The 26,466-nt window shown below is 41.2% G+C and overlaps 1 protein-coding gene across 1 annotated transcript; it reads right to left on the bottom strand.

The window, feature by feature from the left end:
- On the bottom strand, positions 1-26,202 carry LOC308076515 (protein ABHD18-like). Its single transcript, XM_080416846.1, has 14 exons — positions 26,128-26,202; positions 20,711-20,819; positions 18,794-18,878; positions 16,446-16,546; positions 13,301-13,376; positions 12,489-12,575; positions 11,540-11,565; positions 10,900-11,038; positions 10,720-10,809; positions 10,238-10,339; positions 7,527-7,738; positions 5,035-5,174; positions 2,072-2,234; positions 1-701 (listed from the first exon to the last, which is right to left on the bottom strand). Exons 2-14 carry the CDS (start codon positions 20,800-20,802, stop codon positions 641-643), a joined length of 1,374 nt encoding a protein of 457 aa, XP_080272972.1. The 5' UTR covers positions 20,803-20,819; positions 26,128-26,202; the 3' UTR covers positions 1-640.
- Positions 26,203-26,466: the final 264 nt, after the last annotated feature.

The raw sequence follows: 26,466 nt of genomic DNA, 5'->3' as shown, positions 1-26,466 counted from the left end.
AAAGTATTGTTGTGTTACGTAAACACAGGGGAAAGTTACATACTGTGCCTTTAACTCAGAGTTCCATTATGTTAATGGTACGTTTTTTGTGTTTACTTTCTAGGATGGGGACATGTAGAAATGCATGGCATTAATTCATTTATTATATTTGGCATTGTATGCAGACTGGAACACGCACACACACACACACACACACTCCACAAGGGCTCAAACTCAATGGAAAACGCCTAAATACTGCAATTAGTTTAAGGCCGTTAACAAAACCCAAATCTCCATATAGGTCAAATGAAAGGCAGTTTGTTTTTCTGTGCATGAGTTTAAACATGCCATAAATATCATAATCTATTCATAACTAGAGGTCATATAATCTATTAATATGTTTTCCTTATAAAAATACCCATAATCTCATTAGAAGAGGCCAGCATTTTAAACATGTACATTTACTGGCTGGAACTGATGCTAATACAAAATAGGTAAAATTAGCACCCAGCATTTCTAATGCTAAATCCTTCAAGTGAGATGTTCTTTTTCTCCAAGCCAATCCGGGACAGGGATGACAAGTCACATGGTCTCTGCCGATTGGACCGTAGCCCTGGGGTCACTTCCTGTGAGGGAGGGGTCTTCTCGGAGGTCGCCGTGGCTACGGCGGTGTGTTGGAATACTTGTGAAGATATCTGTCAAAAGCGTCGTAGATGGCCTGCCTGGAGATGACACAATCACACTGGGTTTAGACCAGGGGTCTTCAACAGGGGGTCCGGGACCCCTAGGGGGTCCTCAGAGTTGCTGAAGGGGGGCCGGCCGATTAATTAAGTTACCGGACGATTAATCAGCGCCAATATTTGTCTTTAACTCTTTAACTGCCAGAGTAAAATTGTAATTGTCACCCCAGTGCCAGCGAAAGCTAATGTTTTGACCTACCTTTATTTTCTGTGAACGCTGTCTACACGGTGATCCCCTCATTACACGCACATTTGGGGGAAAAAAATTGCTGAACGTGGTAATCCGTTCCATAGTTGCGGCAAGTTGAAAATAGCATGTTTTGCCAAAAATACATAGTAAAACACAGGAGCCGAGATACAGAATATTTCCCTAATATTTTCAATTGTCAATGGCCATGTGGACCAAGTACCATTGACTCGAAAACGCGTCCATGGCAGTTAAAGAGTTAAAATATATATTATTGTTATATATATATTATATATATATTGTTATATATTATTGTTATATATATATATGTTATTAAATTTTTTTTTGCCCGATTTGTCTCTGAATCTAATGATTTATGGATATCAGTCCAATTTCAGCCGATTATTATTAGTATTTGTTTTGGCCTATCTGTAGATAGGACACCAATCACAGCTTTCTATGTCCATGAGCAAGTGCACTGGTATCAAAGCACAGGTTCATAACTTGTAGATTTGTTAGTTTGTGGGAGAAAACTAGCAGCCAGGGCAGTTCTGCTTGTTTTTATTTTCACATTATTACTGATGCCGAAAAAAACAAACAAAAAAAGGTAATCGGTTCTTGATCGTCCATCGGACTTCCCTATACTCTCAATATCGGCTGCCGAAAAAAAAAACACAATCGGTCGATCACTACATCTATCCATCTACAGGTTACCTGAACAGGTTCTGTTTAAACAGTTTAAATGTTACGGTTACCTGAACAGGTTCTGTTTGAACAGGTAGAACGTTGAGGTTACCTGAACAGGTTCTGTTTGAACAGGTAGAACGTTGAGGTTACCTGAACAGGTTCTGTTTGAACAGGTAGAACGTTGAGGTTACCTGAACAGGTTCTGTTTGAACAGGTAGAATGTTGAGGTTACCTGAACAGGTTCTGTTTGAACAGGTAGAATGTTGAGGTTACCTGAACAGGTTCTGTTTGAACAGGTAGAGCGTTGAGGTTACCTGAACAGGTTCTGTTTGAACAGGTAGAACGTTGAGGTTACCTGAACAGGTCCTGTTTGAACAGGTAGAATGTTAAGGTTACCTGAACAGGTTCTGTTTGAACAGGTAGAACGTTGAGGTTACCTGAACAGGTTCTGTTTGAACAGGTAGAATGTTGAGGTTACCTGAACAGGTTCTGTTTGAACAGGTAGGCACTGATGTGTCCTCCGTTCAGGTACCGGACCTCACATCCAGGCCAGATGTCCTGCAGGCTGAGGACTCCCGTACGAGGGATGTAGGCGTCCTCCTTAGCCTGGACCACGATGATGAGGCTGGGGTCCACGGGAACTGCAAGGAACAAGGGACATTTTAGATTTTAGATTAGATTGTAGCCCCACCCCCCTGCCAATATCCAGGTCCCTTATCGCCCCCCCCCACCCCCACCCGATATTCAGGTCCCTTAGTGTTGGGTGGGAGGAGTATAGGACAAAGGCTCTACTGCGTCCTCCCGGTGGAGGCTCCTCACGGGCAGGTGAGTACGGGTCGGATCCATATTTTATCAAAATCACTCTGGGTCGGGTCGGTATCGGTTCTATTACCTCGGAACTCGGGTCTGTCTATCATTATGTGTAATACCCGAGTGGATCCGCAAAAGACCCTGATCAGGAGAGAAACTTTAACTTTTGTGATGATTATGCTGGTCTGCGATCCGATTACAGCAGCGAAAAAAACTAAAAAAGTTGAGCTACGCAATGAATGTGCAGTTTGCGCACCATACTGCAAGGCAAGTCAGCTGCAGCTGCCAGGCTGATTTGAAAACTCAGATGTGCAATCATGGATTCCTCCGACACTGTTGTCCTCAACCAGGTGAAAGCAAATTTGTAATCAAAATATTGTCATTGGTCAATAGGTCTGCTATTATTTCATAAAGTCCACATTTATAGACAAAGAAAACGTATTAAATTAATAGCCTACCGATCTGCGCATTATTTATTTATTTATTTTTGTATTCGTTTCATGTGCGCTTTTTTGAAGGGGTGTCTGTGTCGGGTCTGTAAAATCTCGGAACCAATCGGAATCGGACCAAATTGTCACGGGTCCACTTGGCTCGGTGCCGTTATTTGAAGAAAAGAAAATCTTGGAACGGTTCAGAATGGGACCACAATTCAGGGGTCCATTTCGGTTCGGTCCGTTTTATTGGACCCGTGAAGAACTCTACTGTGATCTGTGCTTTATTAATCTGTGCCAGTGAGTCATTTTATTTTATTTTATTGTCTGGATGAATGCGGGTCAGCGGTGGGCCGTAGACTATGTTTAATGCTCCCGTCTGTTCGTCTGTGTGTCCGTGTCTCTGTGAAACTTTGCACGCCCACTCCCAGAGTGGGCCAAGGGAAAAACCTCGGGTTTGGACCATCTGTGGGTGTCCACATCAAATGCATAAAGCACAATGAAGGAACTGGACCCTGTAAAGAGGTAGATGATATCTCCTATCAGCACAGTCCTGTGGAGATGGCTCTCGGATGTAAGCTCAAGGTGACGTTCTCCTCTTGCAGGTGTCACCGGGGGCAACTTCCTCCAGCGCAAAGACACTGAGTTGAAGACGTGCACGTCCATCCGAGCCATGTCGTCGACACAGAGCCCGTTAAAGGCGTCACAGAAAGATTCAGAGGAAGATGCTAGGCAGCTGGACTTGTCACAGCTAGATTTCATCCATACTGTATCCTTATCAAGGTGATGGTAAGACTTATTTAGGCTATTGTGTGGCGTTCATGTGATCAATATATTATGAATGAATACAGCGACATTGGAGGCTCGGTCTGTTGCCTCCTACGACATTAAGGCATGATTGTCTATTTTCATCATTACGTGAAACTGTGGCCGACACTGGCAGACACGCTGAGGCTAATAATTTAGCTCTAAATACAACTGATATGTAAACTAGAAAATGTGCTCCTCGGAGCACAAGTCTCCGCCAGCAGACTATAGCAATTATATTATCATAGCAATAACTAATGAGATACAGTAGAGTAAAAGATATATACTGTACTTAAATAAAAAGGTGTATGTTAAAGAAATATTTATTTAAAAAAAAATGATTTACAAAATCATATTTTGTCTTCTAATGTTTAAAAATTCAACTCTAGTCCTCTTCTGTGTTACTGTTGTAGATGAGTATGCTTTCTTAGCTTTGGCCTTCTGCGCCTTTGCTTGACCAATGTCAGGTGTTCTCAAAGGGACACACACACGCACGGACGGGTGATTTGGACTAGAAGATACTGTTCCAATCAAGACTGATTGATCCTGTCTTACCTCGCTTCAAAAACGTAAACGGCTTTTTGAAGTGACACACCTTTTTATTATAGGATTGTATTTCGTCATGCGTCCCTCTAGCCAATCAGAGACATTGATGTCAACATATTGACACGTATTAAGAGTTCGGCTTTGTTGTGGGATCATTTCAACTCTAGTCCTCTTCTACGTTACAATTGTAGATGAGTATGCTTTCTTAGCTTTGGCCTTCTGCGCCTTTGCTTGACCAATGTTAGGTGTTCTCAGAGGGAAACACACACGCACAGACGGGTGACTTGGACTTACTGAAGGTACTGTTCCAATCAAGTCTGATTGATCCTGTTTTACCTCACTTCAAAAAGTAGGGGCTTTTTGAAGTGACACACCTATTTATAGAATTTTATTTCGTCACGCGTCCCTCTAGCCAATCAGAGGCATTGGTGTCAACAAATTGACACGTGTCACGTGGAGCTTGCCCAATGTTAGCTTGGCTAACAATGTTTGCTCACATAAAGCGAAAACATATTCTCCACCTTCGGCGGAGACAATAAAGATCGGTTGGAATTTGTATCACGTCTATATAATATACATCCAAACAATAGATTGTTTAAAATACACATGTCTTTCTTGTCTTTTATGTGTGATGACAGATGTTGGGCGCAGCAATATTTTATTTGAGGTTTGGCAATATTGTAATTGAGTTTGCATGAAGAATAAGGCATTCTAATAACATAATACGAAAGGTCCATCTATCTATCAGGTCTGTCTCCGAGCAGCCCAGACAGACAGACAGACAGACAGACAGACAGACAGACAGACAGACAGACAGACAGATGTGCATGCGTGTGGTGCTACTAACCAGAGAAGTTGGCCATGTGAGTGCATTCATCCATCACTCCCTTCATGAAGCACAGGGACTCTCTCTGTAAGGACTGCCTGTAAGGAGGGCTCTGGGCCGGGCCGGAGCTCTTCTGATGCCTGGTGTCAGCATGGAGGATGCTAAGAGGACACACTATATATAATAAATATACAAACAAACAAACCTTGATACCTCATTGGCCTCTGCAGTTCATTGGAGCGACCTGATCGTGGCCGCCATTTTGGAGAAGGTAAGCTTCCTGACTACTGGCCAATCACAGCGCGTCTTTTCCGGGACTTGGCAGAACAAGTCCCGGAAAGTCCTCTACTGCAGGGGCCAATATTCTCTCTCTCTCTCTCGTTTTCACATATATATGATTTGTAAGCGGTTTTCGTCGGTTTTCTCTAAACAGAATAAGGCATTGGATTCCTCATATATGACAACCAAAAAAAAATTCAACCTAAAAAAAATGCAATCAAGTTTCTACCTTGTTTAGTCAAAAGGATATGTTTTTATACATTTCAGTATGGTGGTGGCCACTATCTTTAAAGGGCAAGACCACTTTGGTAGAGGTTTCGGTTGTGTAGTTACCTTGCCATGATGTAACTCCAAAGGTGGGCAAGAAATAAAAAAATAATTGCTCCATTGATTAGAAATTGATAATTCTAAAAATGCTCCTCATTGACTTACATTGTACGGTAAAACTGCTCTCAAAGTCACTCTTTTAGCACAAAAACGAACGCAAACAAAGTTGATTCAGACAATATAGAACATCACCAAAACTTTTTTTTTTAAATAAAAATGTCAACTTCCTGTTGATTTTGCCATTTTTAATAAGTAGAAAACCCGGACTGGATCGGCGGATCCGGATCCAGATCTTCAAATAGTAAAATCAACAGGAAGTTGACATATATTTTTTTTGATGGAGGGGAAGGGAACTGGTTGGAATAACGTGTTCCTTCCACGCGCTACGTCCAACCAGGGAAACTCCCCCCTGTCAGGTGACAAGAAGGTCAGTTGGCTCTCATGCATTGAAGGAGGCATGAGCTCGGCCCTTGGCCTCCCTAGGTTGGCAGGGGACCGTACCACCCAACCCTAACCATAACCTTAGGGGAACATAGGTCCGGGGAACATAGGTATGACCCCGTTGGCAGAGGGAAGGTAGTGCCCAGGATTACATAGACAATTGGCACTGGGTGTAAAAAAATAGGTTTACAAAATCGTGGGATAAAAATTTAAGTAAAAAAAAAAGTAAGTTGACATTTTTATTAAAAAAACAAACAGTACTGGGTTTGGTGATGCTCTAGATTGTCTGAATCAGCTATGTTTGGGTTCATTTATGTGCTAAAAGAGTGACTTTAAGAGTTGTTTTACCGTACAATGTAAGTCAATGAGGAGCATCTTTTGAATTATCAATTTCTAATCAATTCGAGCAATTATTTTTGATTTCTTGCCCACCTTTGGAGTTACATCATGGCAAGGTAACTACACAACCCAAACCTCTACTAAAGTGGTCTTACCCTTTAAATGGTCCATTCTGAGGCATTAATAGACATGTTTGAGCTGGGCACACAGAAAACATAAATTAGCACGATTTGGCAACAGGGTAAAAAGAATTATGAAATCTGACCTAGACTACCAAAGTTGACGATCATTTGAGGTTCGATTATTTATTTGACAGTCCTACAGTGTCAAGTTTTTATCAGTGAAAAAAAATGGTAGCCGACGAAATGAACACTGCTCTACTACTAGAGTTCTCAACAGGCCTGAAAAGTAAGGCCCGGGCCCTATCTGGGCCGGCCCGAGGTTCGCCGATTTGTGTTTGTTTTAGTTTTGGCCATTGTCACCCGTTTTTCTTAAATAACACCGGCTAAGACGTTCGGATGACGACAAACTATATACCTGAGTAAAGTTCACTTTCAGCTGCATCCAACACATCCACTGCCATTTCTGTCACCCTTAAGGTCCTTACACACCGGGGCGATTTTTCCGTGCGAATAATACGCTTTTTTTAAAAACCTTATAAAGTCAATGCAAGCGTACATGGCGCGAAAAAGCGGAAAAGCGAAGCGAAAAAGCGTCTTTTAATTATTCGGAACGAGTCCGAATTTTGCGTATATTCGCCACATTCGCCGGTGTGTAAGGACCTTTACCGTTAGGCCACTAGGGGCAGTTGTACCGTTAGGCCGCTAGGGGCAGTTGTACCGTTAGGCCGCTAGGGGCAGTTGTACCGTTAGGCCACTAGGGGCAGTTGTACCGTTAGGCCGCTAGGGGCAGTTGTACCGTTAGGCCGCTAGGGGCAGTTGAAATGTACTTTTTGGGGTTAATATATTTTTTTCTTCACTGAACCCGAGGCTCGGCCCGGCCCGACTAATTAGCATAGATGTTGAGGCCGGCCCCAAAACGTCTGGTCGTGTAGGGTCGGGTTCGGGCAGTATCTGAGAACTCTACCTCCTACAGCCAAAGACAAACAACACTGAACCTCTCATTACCGTGGTGTTGTTCCAGATGACAGCAGCGTGTCCACTCCAGCAGCACCGCGGCCCCCGTCAGACGGTCCACCCACGACCCCTGACCTGTGAGCAGACTGGGCCCCTGGGCCCCTGGGCTCCTTGTCTCGGGTCAGGCCCAGGAGGTGAGCCAGCGAGCCCAGACCGTCCGGGGAGTTCTTCAGCAGGTCCAGACCCATCTTAAAGGAATCAGCCTGAACAGAGAGACAGAGACATAACACCTGATTTATACCTGGCTGATCTCATGGATTCATCCATTATAAGACCGAACGCATCTGTGTCATGTTAACATTTATTTGGGCTATTCAAAAATAGCAGATCTACAAGCTCTGGTGCCGCGCTATGAGCTTGTAGATCTGCTATTTTTGAAAAATCTTGAACATTTGTGCAAATCTTTGAATATATATTTTTAAAGCGAACATTTGTAACTCAAATCATTTGAACACTCATTATGTTGTTCCAGCCCCCCTCCCCCTCCCCTCCCCCCCAGAAGCAAAGATTTAAGTTACAAATGTTACATTACATTACATTACATTACATTACAGTCATTTAGCGGACGCTTTTATCCAAAGCGACTTACAATAAGTGTATTCAACATAGGTAGGGAACGAAAACTACTAATCACCAGAAGTCTTTAGTGCATTTTCTGCAAAAACAAGCAACCAAGAGTATACCTAGCGCTAAGGTAAAAGTGCAATATATCAGCTACCTATTTCCTTAAACAGATGAGACAAAATAGCTAAATCAAATGAGCATGAGCTAAAACAAATAAGTGTATCGACTAAACAAGATCCAATAGACAATCCAATAATCCAATAAACAATACAGCAATAGAAAACAAGCGTTCGTACAACTAGTAACAACAAGTAGGTCAGGCAGAGAGGAAGGGTAGTGTTTCCTGAAGAGGTGGGTTTTCAGTCTGCGGCGAAATATGGGCAGTGACTCTGCTGTCCTAACATCAGTGGGAAGTTCATTCCACCACTGTGGGGCCAGAACAGAAAAGAGTCGTGACCGTGTGGATCGGCCAGAAGGACCCTTGAGTGACGAGGCAATCAGTCGCCCCGAGGTGGCAGACCGAAGTGGTCGGGCAGGGGTGTAGGCATCGACCATAGCCCGGAGGTAGGAAGGAGCTGTTCCTTTCACTGCCCTATAGGCTAGCACCAGGGTTTTGAACTGGATGCGAGCCGCTACGGGGAGCCAGTGTAGAGAGCGGAGAAGGATGGTTGTGTGGGAGAACTTGGGGCGGTTGAACAAATGTTCATGTTTAAAAAGTATAAATTCAAAGATTTGCAAACATTTTCACCATTTAAAAAAAATAGCAGATCTACAGGCTCATAGCGCGGCACTATGAGCTTGTAGATCTGCTATTTTTTAATAGGCGAAGAAATCTAAAAATGACACAGATGCGTTCAGGGTCTTAATGGGTTAAAGCAAAATAAAATCTCACGACTGAAAACGTTTGTATCCTAATGTACAATTAGCACCCTCTGAGACACAGTCATCATGGCACTACAGAGAGCAGATCTACAAGCTCACAACAACAACACAGAACCCTCTGAGACACAATCATCATGAGAGCAGATCTACAAGCTCACAACAACAACAACAACAACACAGCACCCTCTGACACACACACACTTTTTCACGTCAAGGAGCCACAAATTGATACATATAAGACCCCCATTTGAAAAGGTATGCCAGGGCCCCCCAAAAGAGACTTTTTTAAGGTTATATAGCAGTGATTCTCAACCATTTTAATTTCAAGGAACTCAATTTGATATGCATTATTAGGCCATTGACCACCATTTAATTTTTTTAATCTCTGGAACCCGAAATCTACACTGAATCATCAATGTTAATCTAACTCAGAGAGTGTACAAATGGAACCAAATGGACCCCTCCCCCAACACCGCTGAAGTGCCCTTGTGCAAGGCACTGAACCCCCAACTGCTCCAGTGGAGCTCCTAAGGGCCAACAGTATCAGACTGTGGTTGTACTGGTCAGCTCCCAGTACAACAGTATCAGACTGTGGTCAGCTCCCAGTACAACAGTATCAGACTGAGGTTGTACTGGTCAGCTCCCAGTACAACAGTATCAGATTGTGGTTGTACCGGTCAGCTCCCAGTACAACAGTATCAGACTGTGGTTGTACTGGTCAGCTCCCAGTACAACAGTATCAGACTGTGGTTGTACTGGTCAGCTCCCAGTACAACAGTATCAGACTGTGGTTGTACCGGTCAGCTCCCACTACAACAGTATCAGACTGTGGTTGTACCGGTCAGCTCCCACTACAACAGTATCAGACTGTGGTTGTACTGGTCAGCTCCCAGTACAACAGTATCAGACTGTGGTTGTACTGGTCAGCTCCCAGTACAACAGTATCAGACTGTGGTTGTACTGGTCAGCTCCCAGTACAACAGTATCAGACTGTGGTTGTACCGGTCAGCTCCCACTACAACAGTATCAGACTGTGGTTGTACCGGTCAGCTCCCAGTACAACAGTATCAGACTGTGGTTGTACTGGTCAGCTCCCAGTACAACAGTATCACACTGTGGTTGTACTGGTCAGCTCCCATGGTCCTAATAGACATGTCTGTCTGTGTCTATGTGCAGGGCGTTGCTGGAAATGAGCTCTTGTGCTCAGCTAGTATCCTGGATAAATAAAGAAATAAAACAATAAAAAGGAGACCTACCCCACAGTACTCCAACAGGTGGACGATCTCCTCCTCATAGACTGAATTGATGGCATACTGCTTCTCCAGCTGTCTCCAGCTCACCGCTTTACTCAGCACCCCCTACACACACACACACACACACACACACACATACATGTAAACACACACGTAAAAACACACACACACACACACACACACACACACACACACACACACACACACACACACACACACACACACACACACACACACACGGTGTGAATAAACACTGTTCAGGGCTACAGCTCCAGCAAGTGAACATGTGGTATGTCATGTACAGTGATGTTCAATTCTTGTTTTATTTATACTGTGTGTTCAACCTCTCAGCACACATGTGTGTATACACACACACACACACACACACACACACACACACACACACACACACACACACACACACACACAAAACGGTGGTGAACACACTGAATGCAGTGAATAAAGGTTATATAGTGTTATCTTACTGTGGTGAACACACTGGATGCAGTAGACCAGGAGAGGCAGGGGATCAGGGGGATGGGCTTAGGCCAGTTGGTCACTGCCAGGGACGCCATCTACACACACACACACACACACACACACTTTCAATTTTCTTTCGAACACAGATTTTATGAAAGTTTTATTTCACTAGAACATCTACTTACGTATCCTCCCATGGAGATCCCGGTTATTCCTAGTGGCCCGTAGCCCTCTCTCTCTAGCCAATGGAGAAGTGCCGCCGACTCCAGGATCAAAGCCCCGCCCATCACAAAGAGGTCCGACACGTTCTTCAAACTGGAGCGCCTACAATACCCAGCATTCCCAAGTTCAACATGACAGCCTACAATTAACTGCAGTACTACAATACCCACAATTCCCAACAATATAACAGCCTACAATTAACTGCAGTACTACAATACCCACAATTCCCAACAACATGACAGCCTACAATTAACTGCAGTACTCAAGCCCCAAGAACCGAGAGAAAACTTAAGTCATGGTGGCCAATTCTGGTACTGCAGCTTACTACAGCTGGGACCAGACACATGAACAGGCGAAAAAGGTTGCGACCAATGATAATATCTATAATATACCATCTCTGTGATATCATTAACTGCAATTACAAAAGGTCCACAATGAAAATAAGCTTTCCAGCTTTTCCTTTTCCCAGATTTGTACACATGTATGTTCATGCATATGCATTTGTAAAAAAAAAACATACATCAAACATGAAACCCCAAAATGCTCCGACACACACAGAACTATGTGTCATTTTAATAATAATAGAAATATAAGTTGACTTACATTTGGTCTCTGGGTTTCCGATAGCCATGTGAAGGTTAAGTCAAGGAATGGACACACGACAGTGACAATGGATATAAACTAGTGGACAACTTATTTATAATGCTATGATGCTTAGTGACTAAAACACAAGACTGTGACAATGGATATAAACTAGTGTACAACTTATTTATAATGCTATAATGCTTAGTGACTAAAAGCTTTCAATCAAAACAATCTGTGTGTGAATACAACATAAATAACAACTGCGCTGTTTGGAGGTAACCTCATAACCAGTCTATAACCTCATAACGTGTCACATTTGTGAGCTTGTAGATCTGCTATTTTCAGTATAAATCTAGCTTCAGTTCACCACTTAAGCCCAATTTATACTTCAGCGTACGACAGCGTTGCATCGTGAGGAAATAGCCGAAAGTGATTGAATTAACACTCAGGATTTGACAGTAAAGGATATAATAAGGGTGTTACAGTATAAAGGATATAATAAGGGTGTTACAGTATAAAGGATATAATAAGGGTGTTACAGTATAAATGATATAATAAGGGTGTTACAGTATAAGGATATAAGGGTGTTACAGTATAAAGGATATAATAAGGGTGTTACAGTATAAAGGATATAATAAGGGTGTTACAGTATAAAGGATATAATAAGGGTGTTACAGTATAAAGGATATAATAAGTGTTAGACAGTATAACGGATATAATAAGGGTGTTACAGTATACAGGATATAATAAGGGTGTTACAGTATAAAGGATATAATAAGGGTGTTACAGTATAAAGGATATAATAAGGTTGTTACAGTATAAAGGATATAATAAGGTTGTTACAGTATAAAGGATATAATAAGGGTGTTACAGTATAAAGGATATAATAAGGGTGTTACAGTATAAAGGATATAATAAGGGTGTTACAGTATAAAGGATATAATAAGGTTGTTACAGTATAAAGGATATAATAAGGGTTCTCCAGCAGCAGTGAAGCCATGGCCGTCTCTTTGATCATGGGTCTGGCCATCAGGGTCCGTCTGCGCCAGAAATACTGCACACATTATATAGCATAATATTATTACACTCATATAAATACTGTACACATATATAGCATAATATTACACTCATATAAATACTGTACACACATATAACAACATAGCCGATCTACAAGCTCACAACGCGTCACAGTGCGATACATTGTGAGATTGTAGATCTGCTATTTTCAGAGCACAACACCCGAGCGCAACCAAACATAAAATGACTTGTCTTTGGCCTGGCTCAATGTAGCCTGACAGCGCGTTGCGAGTTCGACTCCCGATCCCGACGGACTTTGCTGCATGTCTCCAGTCTGTCCCCTTCTCTCTCCCCATTTCCTGTCAGCCTACTGTCATGTCAAATAAAGGCATAAAAACCCCCACAAAAATAATACAATGACACGTCTTTTAGTTCTACTGGGTCTCTTCTCCACTAGATCCCTCCCTAACATTTTAGTCTAGTTTTTATTTGTTGACAAAATTGTCAATATATTTAGTCTTAGTTTTAGTCATCATAGCTTAGTTTTTATGTAGTTTTTATGTAGTTTTCGTCAGTGGAAAAAGGTAGTCGACCAACATTTTTCGTCATAGTTTTAGTCGACGAAATCAACACTGCTTATAAAGGGACCAGCATGAAAAGATAGATCCTTGATCTCACAGGCCAAGCAGTGGAGATCAGCTAACATGGGTGTGAGATATGTTCACGGTGTGTTTGTATTACGATGAAGGGTACAGATCTTACATGGTCTCCAGTCCCGGCCAGGTGGATGCATACCGGTCTGTTCTTCTTCCACTTCTTAGGAACTATGAACTGGAACCTGCAACACAGTCATCACACGTTTGATTCCTAACTATCACTCATGTAATAGCTGGGGATCCCTTGGAGTACACCACACTGAGAACCAGAGGCCCATCTTTTTTTTCTTTTAAATGTTCCTTTTCTGTTTTTTCTCTTTGCTCCACACAACAACAAATAACAAATAATGGAGCTTTTCACACAAACTCATTTCACCCACTTCTTCACACCTGTAAAGCTCTGATGTGACAATAACATTGATTCTGATCCTGCTTGTGATTCTGTGTCTATCTGAAGGTAATAACATACATCGTTGCATGTTTCATTAAAACCGGGAACGCATCTGTGTAACAACTTAAACCATTATTTTATACATTGGCTATTCAAAAATAGCAGATCTACAAGCTCATAGTAGCTCATAGATCTGCTATTTTTGAAAAATCGTAAATATTTGTGCAAATCTTTGAATGTATATATATTTTTAAAGCGAACATTTGTAAAATCTTTGCTTCTAAGGGTCTCTGGAATATTTTGAGATTGGGGTCCGTGGCCAAATACATATAATTTTTGGGGGTCCTTGACATGACAATGTTTCTACTGATAATATAGCAACAGAAGTTTTTTTTTAAATCTGTTTCAGACTTGTGTGGAATCGGCCAAATTGCAATTTCTTTCACGATTTTTCAGAAATTAGCAGATCTACAAACTTCTAGATCTGCTATTTTTGAATGGGCAAAGACATCTTAAAAAGACACAGATGTGTTCCCGGTCTTACTGGGTTAAGGTGCCAGCATGGACAGCTGTTGTAAAGTTAAACTCATGCTGACACAGAAACACCTGAATGACAAACATTCCATGTTATCAGCAGCTGTGTTTACCTGTCAAAATGCCTGCCACCGTGAAAAGGCTCCATTGTGTACCTTCTAACACCATAACAGTCAGGCTGATAAGAAGAAAGGGTATACTATACTATATACTATATATACTATACGCCATGTTGAACCTTGGGTTGTATATAAATACCTGGCCATGATATATTAAGTCCAACTATTATTCATTGATTCTATGATTGAGGAACCAGAGGTAGTGACTCATTCTCCCATTTTATGGTGAAAAGGGTCAATAAAAAGCAGGGCGAACACTGGTCCTGTGAAACTGTCTGTGGTCATGGCACACACACACACACACACACACACACACACTCCAAAGTTTAACAGTCTTAGGTTTTTATCTGTGATGACAGGGTTGAATGAAAGGCTGAACTTGAAACAACTGCAAAAACATTTCTCTGAACTTTGACCAAACTAATTCCTCAGAAGGTCAGCTCACTTTGTTTTCTGTTCAAACCATGAGAGACCATGAGAGACGCTCATTCAAATTCAAAAGCATCATAAGTAGCAGATCTACAAGCTCAAAACGAGCTTGTAGATCTGCTACTTATGATGCTTTTGTGTGACGCTGTAAGCATGATAACGCTTCAATTTACGGAAAGAAACACCAAAACTTAAAATATGGAGATGATAGAGCAACGATATGGTAGTGTGGTGTGGTGGGGTTGATATGGTACTCAGTGGTAGTGTGGTGTGGTGTGGTGGGGTTGATATGGTACTCAGTGGTAGTGTGGTGTGGTGTGGTTGATATGGTACTCAGTGGTAGTGTGGTGTGGTTGATATGGTACTCAGTGGTAGTGTGGTGTGGTGTGGTGTGGTTGATATGGTACTCAGTGGTAGTGTAGTGTGGTGTGGTGGGGTTGATATGGTACTCAGTGGTAGTGTGGGGTGGTGTGGTGGGGTTGATATGGTACTCAGTGGTAGTGTGGTGTGGTGGGGTTGATATGGTACTCAGTGGTAGTGTGGTGTGGTGGGGTTGATATGGTACTCAGTGGTAGTGTGGTGTGGTGGGGTTGATATGGTACTCAGTGGTAGTGTGGTGTGGTGTGGTGGGGTTGATATGGTACTCAGTGGTAGTGTGGTGTGGTGGGGTTGATATGGTACTCAGTGGTAGTGTGGTGTGGTGTGGTTGATATGGTACTCAGTGGTAGTGTGGTGTGGTGTGGTGGGGTTGATATGGTACTCAGTGGTAGTGTGGTGTGGTGGGGTTGATATGGTACTCAGTGGTAGTGTGGTGTGGTGGGGTTGATATGGTACTCAGTGGTAGTGTGGTGTGGTGTGGTGGGGTTGATATGGTACTCAGTGGTAGTGTGGTGTGGTGTGGTTGATATGGTACTCAGTGGTAGTGTGGTGTGGTTGATATGGTACTCAGTGGTAGTGTGGTGTGGTGTGGTTGATATGGTACTCAGTGGTAGTGTGGTGTGGTGTGGTTGATATGGTACTCAGTGGTAGTGTAGTGTGGTGGGGTTGATATGGTACTCAGTGGTAGTGTGGTGTGGTGTGGTTGATATGGTACTCAGTGGTAGTGTGGTGTGGTGTGGTTGATATGGTACTCAGTGGTAGTGTGGTGTGGTGTGGTGGGGTTGATATGGTACTCAGTGGTAGTGTGGTGTGGTGTGGTGGGGTTGATATGGTACTCAGTGGTAGTGTAGTGTGGTGTGGTGGGGTTGATATGGTACTCAGTGGTAGTGTGGTGTGGTGTGGTTGATATGGTACTCAGTGGTAGTGTGGTGTGGTGGGGTTGATATGGTACTCAGTGGTAGTGTGGTGTGGTGGGGTTGATATGGTACTCAGTGGTAGTGTGGTGTGGTGTGGTTGATATGGTACTCAGTGGTAGTGTGGTGTGGTGTGGTTGATATGGTACTCAGTGGTAGTGTGGTGTGGTGGGGTTGATATGGTACTCAGTAGTAGTGTGGTGTGGTGTGGTTGATATGGTACTCAGTGGTAGTGTGGTGTGGTGGGGTTGATATGGTACTCAGTGGTAGTGTGGTGTGGTGGGGTTGATATGGTACTCAGTGGTAGTGTTGTGTGGTGTGGTTGATATGGTACTCAGTGGTAGTGTGGTGTGGTGGGGTTGATATGGTACTCAGTGGTAGTGTGGTGTGGTGTGGTTGATATGGTACTCAGTGGTAGTGTGGTGTGGTGTGGTTGATATGGTACTCAGTGGTAGTGTGGTCACTGGGGTGTGGTGGGGTTGATACCTGGCTTTAACAGACTCTGGTGGAAGGATCCCAGGGACCAGGTCTTCCAGAGGAGAGATGAAGTAGCCCTCATGGATGAGACAGTCTGACTGCTCCTCTGTCTGGGAACATCAACAATGATTATTATTACAATGTTAACGTTGTTACCTTCAGCTGTGTTCACCTGTCTTTAATGTCTGCTGTGACAATGGTCTGTTGGGGAACCTTGAACAGTAGCAACTACAAGAACAGTCATTATGTTAGTTAGTCGGTTTATGTTACGGTAGCTTTGATCCAGTGGCTCTACCAGAAAGACTTTAAAATCCTCAGTGGCAATACATACATGAGGACATGACAGACAATCAGATGAAAGATTAGCAGCATTTGATGTGATAATCTTTCCCATAAACCTTTTTTGTCTCAAAGTTATGTTTTTTTCATCAATTAAAGCCCTACTTCATCATACAAGAGTGCCCCACAAAAGTAGTGAAAATAGCAGATCTACAAACGCTGCTCAAACGATGTGAGGCATTGTGAGCTTGTAGATCAGCTATTTTCAAATGTAAAAAAAAAAGGGAACGATTTTGGACATGCAAGGTTTCCACCCGACAGCAACGATATTCATAATAATAAGAACATACTGTAACTAAAGCCCATACAAACATGAGATTTGAACCCGACCCTACCCGACATTTTCGGGCCAGGCAGGGCCCAAAATATATGCTAATTAGTCGAGCCGGGCCGAGCCTCGGTTTCCATGGAGAAAAAGAAAAAAGAAAAAAAGAAATCTATTACCCCCAAAAAATAAATGTTCAACTGCCCCTAGTAGTCCATGAGCCAGACAAGATTTCATTATCGAAAGAGTGGGCAAAACCAAACCTATATTAAATTGTTCATAGGGTCAATACGAGTAAATAAATATATGATAACCTTTCCACAGGAGCAGCTTTTTCATGGTTATCACACATTTTGTTATTTTCCCCATACGTACAAGACAGGTGAAAAAATGACAAAATGTAAAAAGGAGTTATCATAATGAAACTTCCTGAGTTGATTACTTACATGAAGACAATGATTTATCGTATTACAAGTTTTCTGAAATTGTATATTTAAATATGCAAATTAGGCATTTAGTCCATGAGCCAGAGCCCCAAAATTGAGCCAGATATTGAATATTCCCTCGTTAAAAAACTTTGACTCCAAAATCTTAACAAAATGAAATAAGTATGTTGACTCTGGCTTTGTCCAATGTTCCAATGTTGATTCTGGAAAGTTATGCAAATGTGGGCATATTTTCCTAATGCCTAATTTGCATATTTAAATATACAATTTCAGAAAACTTGTAATACGATAAATCATTGTCTTCATGTAAGTAATCAACTCAGGAAGTTTCAATATGATAACTCTTTTTCATTTTATTTTATTTTTTGACCTGTCTTGTACGTATGGGGAAAATAACAAAATGTGTGATAACCATGAAAAAGCTGCTCCTGTGGAAAGGTTATCATATATTTATTTACTCGTATTGACCCTATGAACAATTTAATATAGGTTTGGTTTTGCCCACTCTTTCGATAATCATTGCTCAATTTTGGGGCTCTGGCTCATGGACTATAGCGACCTAACGGTAAGGCAGACGGAAATGGCAGTGGATGTGTTGGATGCAGCTCAATGTGAACTTACTCAGGTATCTAGTTTGTCGCCGTCTGACCTTCCCAGACCGTGTTATTTAAGATAAACGGACGACAATGGCCAAAACTCAATCGAAAATTTGTGAAAGTGGCCTTTTTCAAGATGTTTTGGCCATTATCTCTGAAACGGAAGGTCCAATCTGCTCAGTTCGAAGCTTATTGGATGCGTGACTTTGAGGACATTAAGCTTTTCGTGTTTTAGGGCCTAAAAGAATGGTAATTGTTCAGGCCTGTTGAGAACTCTAACTCTCACAGCTAAATTAACACAGAGGATTATATCGCTGCTGTCGGGCAGAAATCTTAAGTTTCTCCATATTTCAACTTTTTGTTGTCGTTTTGTTTTTGTAAATGTATGTCGTACTTCGTCATAATACAGTGTCACAAAAAGTTGCCAAAAAATTGCAGATCTGCCATCTTTCTTTCTTCCTTACAAGTGAAAGTAAAAGTGGTTAATTTTAAGTGTGTCTGTGGGTTTTATGAATATGGAACCAATGACAAGTATTAACTAGATCTTATGACTAAATAATAACCACTTTACATTGGATCCATTGGAGTTCAGGTTATTTTTTCTTTTTTCCATTTCCAGAAAAGTAACGGTTTTGGACATGTTTCCACCTGACGGGGACAATTATGCGGAGACAGACAGACAGACAGACAGACAGACAGACAGACACATACCTTGTTTATGTAGACAGGATAGTCTTTGGGGACCAGGTCCTTACACCTCTCTCTGTCACCAATGATCTTACGGAACTCAAAGATTCTGCAGAATTACTCAAACAAACAAACAAACAAACAAACAGTAAGCAGCTCATTAATGAAGTAGTCACAGAATATTTATCTCCACTATTAACAATCCCCTGATGGTTGCTAATCACGGGGGGTTCACTGTGCTTCCGCGAAAAGAAAGAACATTTCATTACGACCACCCGTTTGCTTGTTCTAGGCCGTTGAAAATAGCACGTCTCGTCAAAAATACATATTAAAACACAGGAGGCGAGATACATCTTTCTCTGCTTGGTTGTTTTTTTCTGCGTTTGTGGCGAGAACAAGCTATATTCACCAGCCAATAACTAAAGAACGGAGGGTCGCGGTGACACGTTTTTTTCCCCGCGATGGAAGCAGAGACACTCCTCCGTCTTTTGCGACACTCTGTGTGTCGATCGTCATGGAGCGAAATATTCTGTGGCTCTTAAAAGGTTAGTAAAAAATGCTCCAAAACACTGGCAAGGGCTGATTTCTTAACTCATTCATGTATTTCCTGTTGGCAGTCAATGAGTTAAGGGTTTTGCCAATTATCTGGGAGCCCACATGTTATATCCTCACGGCCCGCCATCGGGCCTCGGACCACAGGTTGGTAGATAAGACACTGAACCCCTAATTGCTGCCAATGAGCAGGTTGGTGCCTTGTATGGTTTCCTCTGCCGTCGGTGAGACAATAACTGCGTTTCCGTCAACAAGATTTTGCGCATAAACCACTGAATGGAACACTTGAAAATCCAAACAAAAAACCTTCATATTTCACAAAAAAACACTTTTGCTCTTGAAGGGGCTGGATTTTGTGGCATGAACTACCTCCCAAGAATCACATTTTATCAGTGGATGGAAACGGGCAAAAGTTCGCTTCATATTTTCGAAACGGCTTGATGGAAAAACACAATGTATGTGTGTGTGTGAATGTGAGAGTGTAATGCACACTGTAAAGTTCTTAGGATAAAGGTGCTATATAACATGCACCACGTATACAGCATGTCATGTTAGTTTATATAAATGCACCATGTATTACAGTACATTTGGTACAGCATGTCATGTTAGTTTATATAAATGCACCATGTATTACAGTAAATTTGGTACAGTATGTCATGTTAGTTTATATAAATGCACCATGTATTACAGTACATGTGGTACAGCATGTCATGTTAGTTTATATAACTGCACCATGTATTACAGTACATGTGGTACAGTATGTCATGTTAGTTTATATAAATGCACCATGTATTACAGTACATTTGGTACAGCATGTCATGTTAGTTTATATAAATGCACCATGTATTACAGTACATTTGGTACAGCATGTCATGTTAGTTTATATAAATGCACCATGTATTACAGTACATGTGGTACAGTATGTCATGTTAGTTTATATAACTGCACCATGTATTACAGTACATTTGGTACAGCATGTCATGTTAGTTTATATAAATGCACCATGTATTACAGTACATTTGGTACAGCATGTCATGTTAGTTTATATAAATGCACCATGTATTACAGTACATTTGGTACAGTATGTCATGTTAGTTTATATAAATGCACCATGTATTACAGTACATTTGGTACAGCATGTCATGTTAGTTTATATAAATGCACCATGTATTACAGTACATTTGGTACAGTATGTCATGTTAGTTTATATAAATGCACCATGTATTACAGTACATTTGGTACAGTATGTCATGTTAGTTTATATAAATGCACCATGTATTACAGTACATTTGGTACAGTATGTCATGTTAGTTTATATAAATGCACCATGTATTACAGTACATTTGGTACAGTATGTCATGTTAGTTTGTGTTGTTGTGTTCCTCTGACCTCTTGAGGTCCTCCGGCTTCCCCCATCCCTGGATGAAGAGCTTAGTGAGGAGCAGCCGTCTGTAGATCAAATCCAGCCGACTCACACCCATGGACCAGCAGCTGGCATCTAAAAACACACACACACACACACACACACACACACACACACACACACACACACACCTCATTAAATCATTAATTCAACAGGGGGTCCGGGACCCCTAGGGGGTCCTCAGAGTTACTACTACTAGGGGGGCCGCCAAATCTTTAGGAACTTTTTATTTACATGAACCACTTGAACCCTGGCATCCCTATTCTGAGGGGAACATGAACCGAAAACAGCCGATCTACAAGCTACAACGCCGTGGTGAGCTTGTAGATCGGCTATTTTCGGCAATGCGGTGTTCTACGTTGCCTATTGAGGGTGTAGGTGGTTAACTGTCTGAAAATACACATGAATCCAACACAAAACTGATGACAGTGCTGTCAAACAAGTCTATGAAACTATCTATGAAATGTATGGAGTTTAATCTACAACACCGTTTTATACAATAATATGTAGTGGGGGTCCCTTCTTCATCTCTCTCTCAGCTAAGGGGTCCTTGGGCTGAAAAAAAGACCCCTGCCTGAAAATAATTATTTATAGAGAACCTTTTTGAACCAAGGTCTTCACACACAGAGAATAAATACAATGATAAAGGTAATACAATTCAAAACCACATGACCTTCACAGAGAGGAAAAGACGAGGAAATAAAAGCATAAATGTTATGAAATAAGCATCAGATGTTCAGACATGCAGGGGGAAGGAAGGCTGCTCCGTAACTTTATGATCACCTTTAATCTAAGGCTGACATGCAGAATGACTGACACACATCTGAACCTGACAGGTCACCTGATAGTTTTACACAACTACATTCTGACTAGAAGTCCCGGAAAAGACGCGCTGTGATTGGCCAGTAGCCACTTTGAGTGGCAGTCGGGGCAAACTCTCGCCCCCCAAAACATGATTTAGGATTCTGTGCCATCGGTAGGCTTGTATGTCATAAAGGTTGTGTGGAACACAGACAGACAGACAGTGTGATTGTTAACAACACACATAAGTACAGTGTCAGTGAGAAAGACATGTCTGCTTTCATAACATTGTTCTGTAATGTAATGTAATGTAAAGTATGTCCTCTTGCTCTGCTCTCTGTGGTTACATTTCCTCTCTCTACCTCACATGTCTTTTACTGTCAAAACTTTTCAGGATTCTGATTTAAAAATGGCAACAAAAAAAAAAGCCGATCTACAAGCTCAAACTGTGTCACATGTTGAGCTTGTAGATCGGCTATTTTTGCTACTTTTATGTGACACTGTAGTGAGGAAGTAGGATTAATTTAGGGGGGAAAAAACATAAGTTAAAATATGAAGAAGATTAGAGGTTTCTCCCCGACAGCAACAATTTGTCATGTAATGTTACTGAATGTCCTTGTGTTCTACATACAGAACCATTACATAATACAGGGTAACAGCAGACAGCATTGATCTCTGCTGTTACCATTTATTATGTAATGGTTCTGTATGTCCTTTAGTCAGACACAACAGCAACCATTCATTGTCGGGTCTCTTCTCTACATGTAAAGTGTCTTGAGACAACTTGTTGTGATTTGACACTTTAATAAAATGTAATTGAATTGAATTCAATATGAACTGAAGTCAGACACAACAGCAACCATTCAACAACATGAACTGATGTCAGACACAGCTAAACCAGTGGTTCTCAACCAGTGGTCCGGGGACCACCAGTGGTCCTTGAGGGGGTTCCAGGTGGTCCCCAGCTAAATGATGGAGAGTTGGTAACCAAATGGACCCTTATACATATTTAACTCTTGAGTGTAAAATGAAACCAAATGGTTCATTTTACACTCTCAAGAGTGAAATTATTGTTAAACATCTGACTGCATTATTTAATTTCCAAGAAGTCTAACACAATTAGAGAATGTAGAAGAATTGTTATTTTGATCAACGTTTGCCTGTTATTTCTCCTATTGGTACCAACATCTATACAACATGGGTGGAACTGTGGACAATCGTTTCCAACGACAACAAAATATTCTACGTTTTGGGTCTCAGAGTCTAAACCTCATCAAACGGTGGTTTCGTGGCTCAAATGGCGAATTAAATAATGGACCTTGATATGAAAAAGGTTGAAAACCATGAACTAAAGAACATAGCGGCCCAGACAGCTATAGTACATTAATAGTTTCAACTGGCTGACTGTTCACTGGATTCTATCAAACCAGCCTATAGTTCTTGCAAAACAAACAGCTCTCACTCATAGAAAGACAACATGCATCAAGAACATTCTATTTTCTCCATGAAGTCACAACACAGTTGCCCTACAAAGCCAACGTGCAGTAACTACTAACTGGGGGATAAACAATTACCTCCAGAACAGATGTACAATTAGTGTAATATCACTTATAATTAGATATCTCATTTGACTGACCAGTTGAAACACTTTAAAAGCCATTTTTCAGTGATTTTGTTTTTTTTCGTAGTTACTGCACTTTGGCTTTGTAGGCTACACCAGATGTACTTCAATACCCAGAATGCCTCAGAACACATGACCGTCACCTGCCCCATGCTTATATAAAAGCAACATTTTCCATGCTGTCTGTCTGTCTGTGCATGTAGTGTGTAATCAGTGACCCTGGCAGAATGTCATGATGACCTACTTTTAGAGAACAACCCTGACATGTTTAACATACTAACCCAGTGCACACAATGTACCCCACACACACACAATGTACCACACACACACACACACACACACACACACACACACACACACACACACACACACACACACACACACACACACGTATGTAACCATACAAAAGTAAATATAACACAATATATATAAAACCATAAACACAATATACCATATACACAAATGTAATACACAATGTATTAACCTTACATACAGCCATATACTGTACTGTACACACAAAGTGTACACACACCATATGGTAACCATGCATGTCTCGTTAAATCTGACTCATTCTGCTTGGACAATTTCTTGTCTGTTTTGTTTTTCTTTTATGTAACTAAAGTAACTGTGTAACATTGTTCAGAATATAACCATGTACACAATATGTAACCACACACACACACACACACACACACACACACACACACACACACACACACACACAATATGTAACCAATACAAACACACTATGCAACCATACACACAGCATATGAACCCATACTAATTCACACAACATGCATCCACACACACACTATTATGTATATAACCCACATTACAGACATCAAACAGTCTGACTCCCTCTCTCCTACTTCTAAACCTCCATGAGAGGATCCCTGTCTGTACTGTAAAACTGATCCTAGAACAGTCTTCTTCTAAACCTCCATGAGAGGATCCCTGTCTGTACTGAGGAACTGATCCTAGAACAGTCTTCTTCTAAACCTCCATGAGAGGATCCCTGTCTGTACTGAGGAACTGATCCTAGAACAGTCTTCTAAACTTAACAATAGACATGTTTACTGCACATAAAGGTTTTTTGCTACTAGTGTTGATTGATGTCTTGTATTTTATCGTATCATGTCTTTAAATGTCTTGATGAATTGAATACATACATACATACATACATACATACATACATACATACATACATACATACATACATACATACATACATACATAGGAGGACCACAATGGAAACAATCCCTGACGCAGGGCTTTCTGTGTTTTATCCTTTTAACAATCTTATCTATCTTTCTTATAATCTTATCTATTGTATAATGTACTCCACTAAATCTCAAAAATATTTTGAGGAAAATATTTTGAAGCTCACAATGCGACGCATTGTGAGCTTGTAGATCTGCTATTTTCAAAAGATTTTTTATACATTTTAAACATTTGAAAACTTCATTCTGCACAATCAGTACTTCTTACTTTGGTACTTTAAGTACATTTTGATACCAATGCTTTTGTACTTTTACTCAAGTAAATTCTGAATGTCTCACTCTTACTTGTAACAGAGTATTTCTACTTTGAGGTATTGATACTGTTACTTAAGCAAAACATTTGAGTACTTTTTCCACCACTGATAACCATGCATTTCCACAACCAGTCATACATTAAAGACTCATGTTGACATCAATCAATGTCAAACACAAACATGACATTAAGCATGTGACATCTATGATATCACACTGAAACTGCATATAAACTAAACAAACACACACACACACACACACACACACACACACACAAACATTAAAGCAAACAACCATGGTGTAACAGACACTAGATCTCAGTGATAAACTGAGCCAAACAGCAGAGATATTAATGTGTCCACACACACACACACACACACACACACACACACACACACACACACACACACACATTTCATGTTGACATCAATGTCAAACACAAACATGACATTAAACATGTGACATCCATGGTGTAACAGCCACATGATCTCACTGATAAACTGCATGTAAACCACACACACACACACACACACACACACACACACACACACACACACACACACACACACACACACACACACACACACACACACACACACACACACACACACACACACACACACACACACACACACGTTGACATCAAACAAACATTGGAGGAAACATGTGACATTAATGGTGTAACAGACACATGAAACTGCATGTTAACTACTACACACACACCCACACAACCCCCCCCCCCAAACACACACAACCCCCCCCCCACACACACACACACACACACACACACACACACAACCCCCCCCCCCCCCCACACACACAACCCGCCCCCCCACACACACACACACACACACACACACACACACACACACAACCCCCCCCCCCCCCACACACAGCTAAATTTCATGTTGACATCAATGTCAAACACAAACATGACATTAATCATGTGACATCCATGGTGTAACAGACACATGATCTCACTGATACAACAACATGTAACCAAGCAGCAGTGATACTATGTGTCCACTGTCCACACACACACACACACACACACACACACACACACACACACACACACGCACACACGTTGACATCAATGTCAAACACAAACATTGAAGGAAACATGTGACATTCCTCATGTTGTAACAGACACATGATGTGATGATGTAATAATGTAACCAAACAGCAGAGATACTAATGTGTCCATAAACTAAACCGTTACAATGTAACGGTTTAGTATCAACCAATAACAGCACAGAAACTAAGTTTGTAGTTGAATAATGAATGATGTTAAAACTCTTCCATTCATTGTTTGTTTGTTTGTTTGTTTGTTTGTCTCTCCATAACACTGTACTCTATAACAAACATATGAAGCCATAATAAAGCCTAAAACACTGGGATAAAGATGATAATAAAGCCATAAACCAACCTGACAGTATTCATACAGTGTGTCTGCTCTGCTCTCTGTCCTTCCTCTGAACACGTTAGCCTAGCATCATGCTAACTGCTCTCTGTGTTCAAGGAGGCTTATAGAGCAGTGTTCAGTCAGCAAATATAACGGAGCAAATATAAGACTTCCGGTGGACGATCTCTTCAGAATAAGAGTACCCTCTAGAGTAAAAAGAAACCATTGAAAACCATTGAAAAACGGTTCATTTGCACATTAAAACTATAAATTAAGCATTTAAACGAAGCTATATATCACATATTATGTTTCTGTGTAACAAAAACGGATTTAAAACATTAATTATTTATCTAAATTGATAGA

This window comes from Gymnoscopelus braueri (genome assembly GCF_963280865.1).
Source record: "Gymnoscopelus braueri genome assembly, chromosome: 20".
NCBI classification, from domain to species: Eukaryota; Metazoa; Chordata; class Actinopteri; order Myctophiformes; family Myctophidae; genus Gymnoscopelus; species Gymnoscopelus braueri.
This window is presented reverse-complemented; position numbering and strand designations above follow the sequence as displayed.

What these genes read in the sequence shown, in the direction of transcription:
- LOC308076515 (XM_080416846.1), bottom strand. Translation starts at nt 20,802, where the DNA reads ATGGGTGTGAGTCGGCTGGATTTGATCTACAGACGGCTGCTCCTCACT. An exon ending in CCAGAGTCTGTTAAAGCCAG is followed by an intron (nt 13,377 to 16,445) that starts GTATCAACCCCA and finishes ACTGTGTTGCAG; the next exon opens with GTTCCAGTTCATAGTTCCTA. An exon ending in TGGCCGGGACTGGAGACCAT is followed by an intron (nt 12,576 to 13,300) that starts GTAAGATCTGTA and finishes TAATGTGTGCAG; the next exon opens with TATTTCTGGCGCAGACGGAC.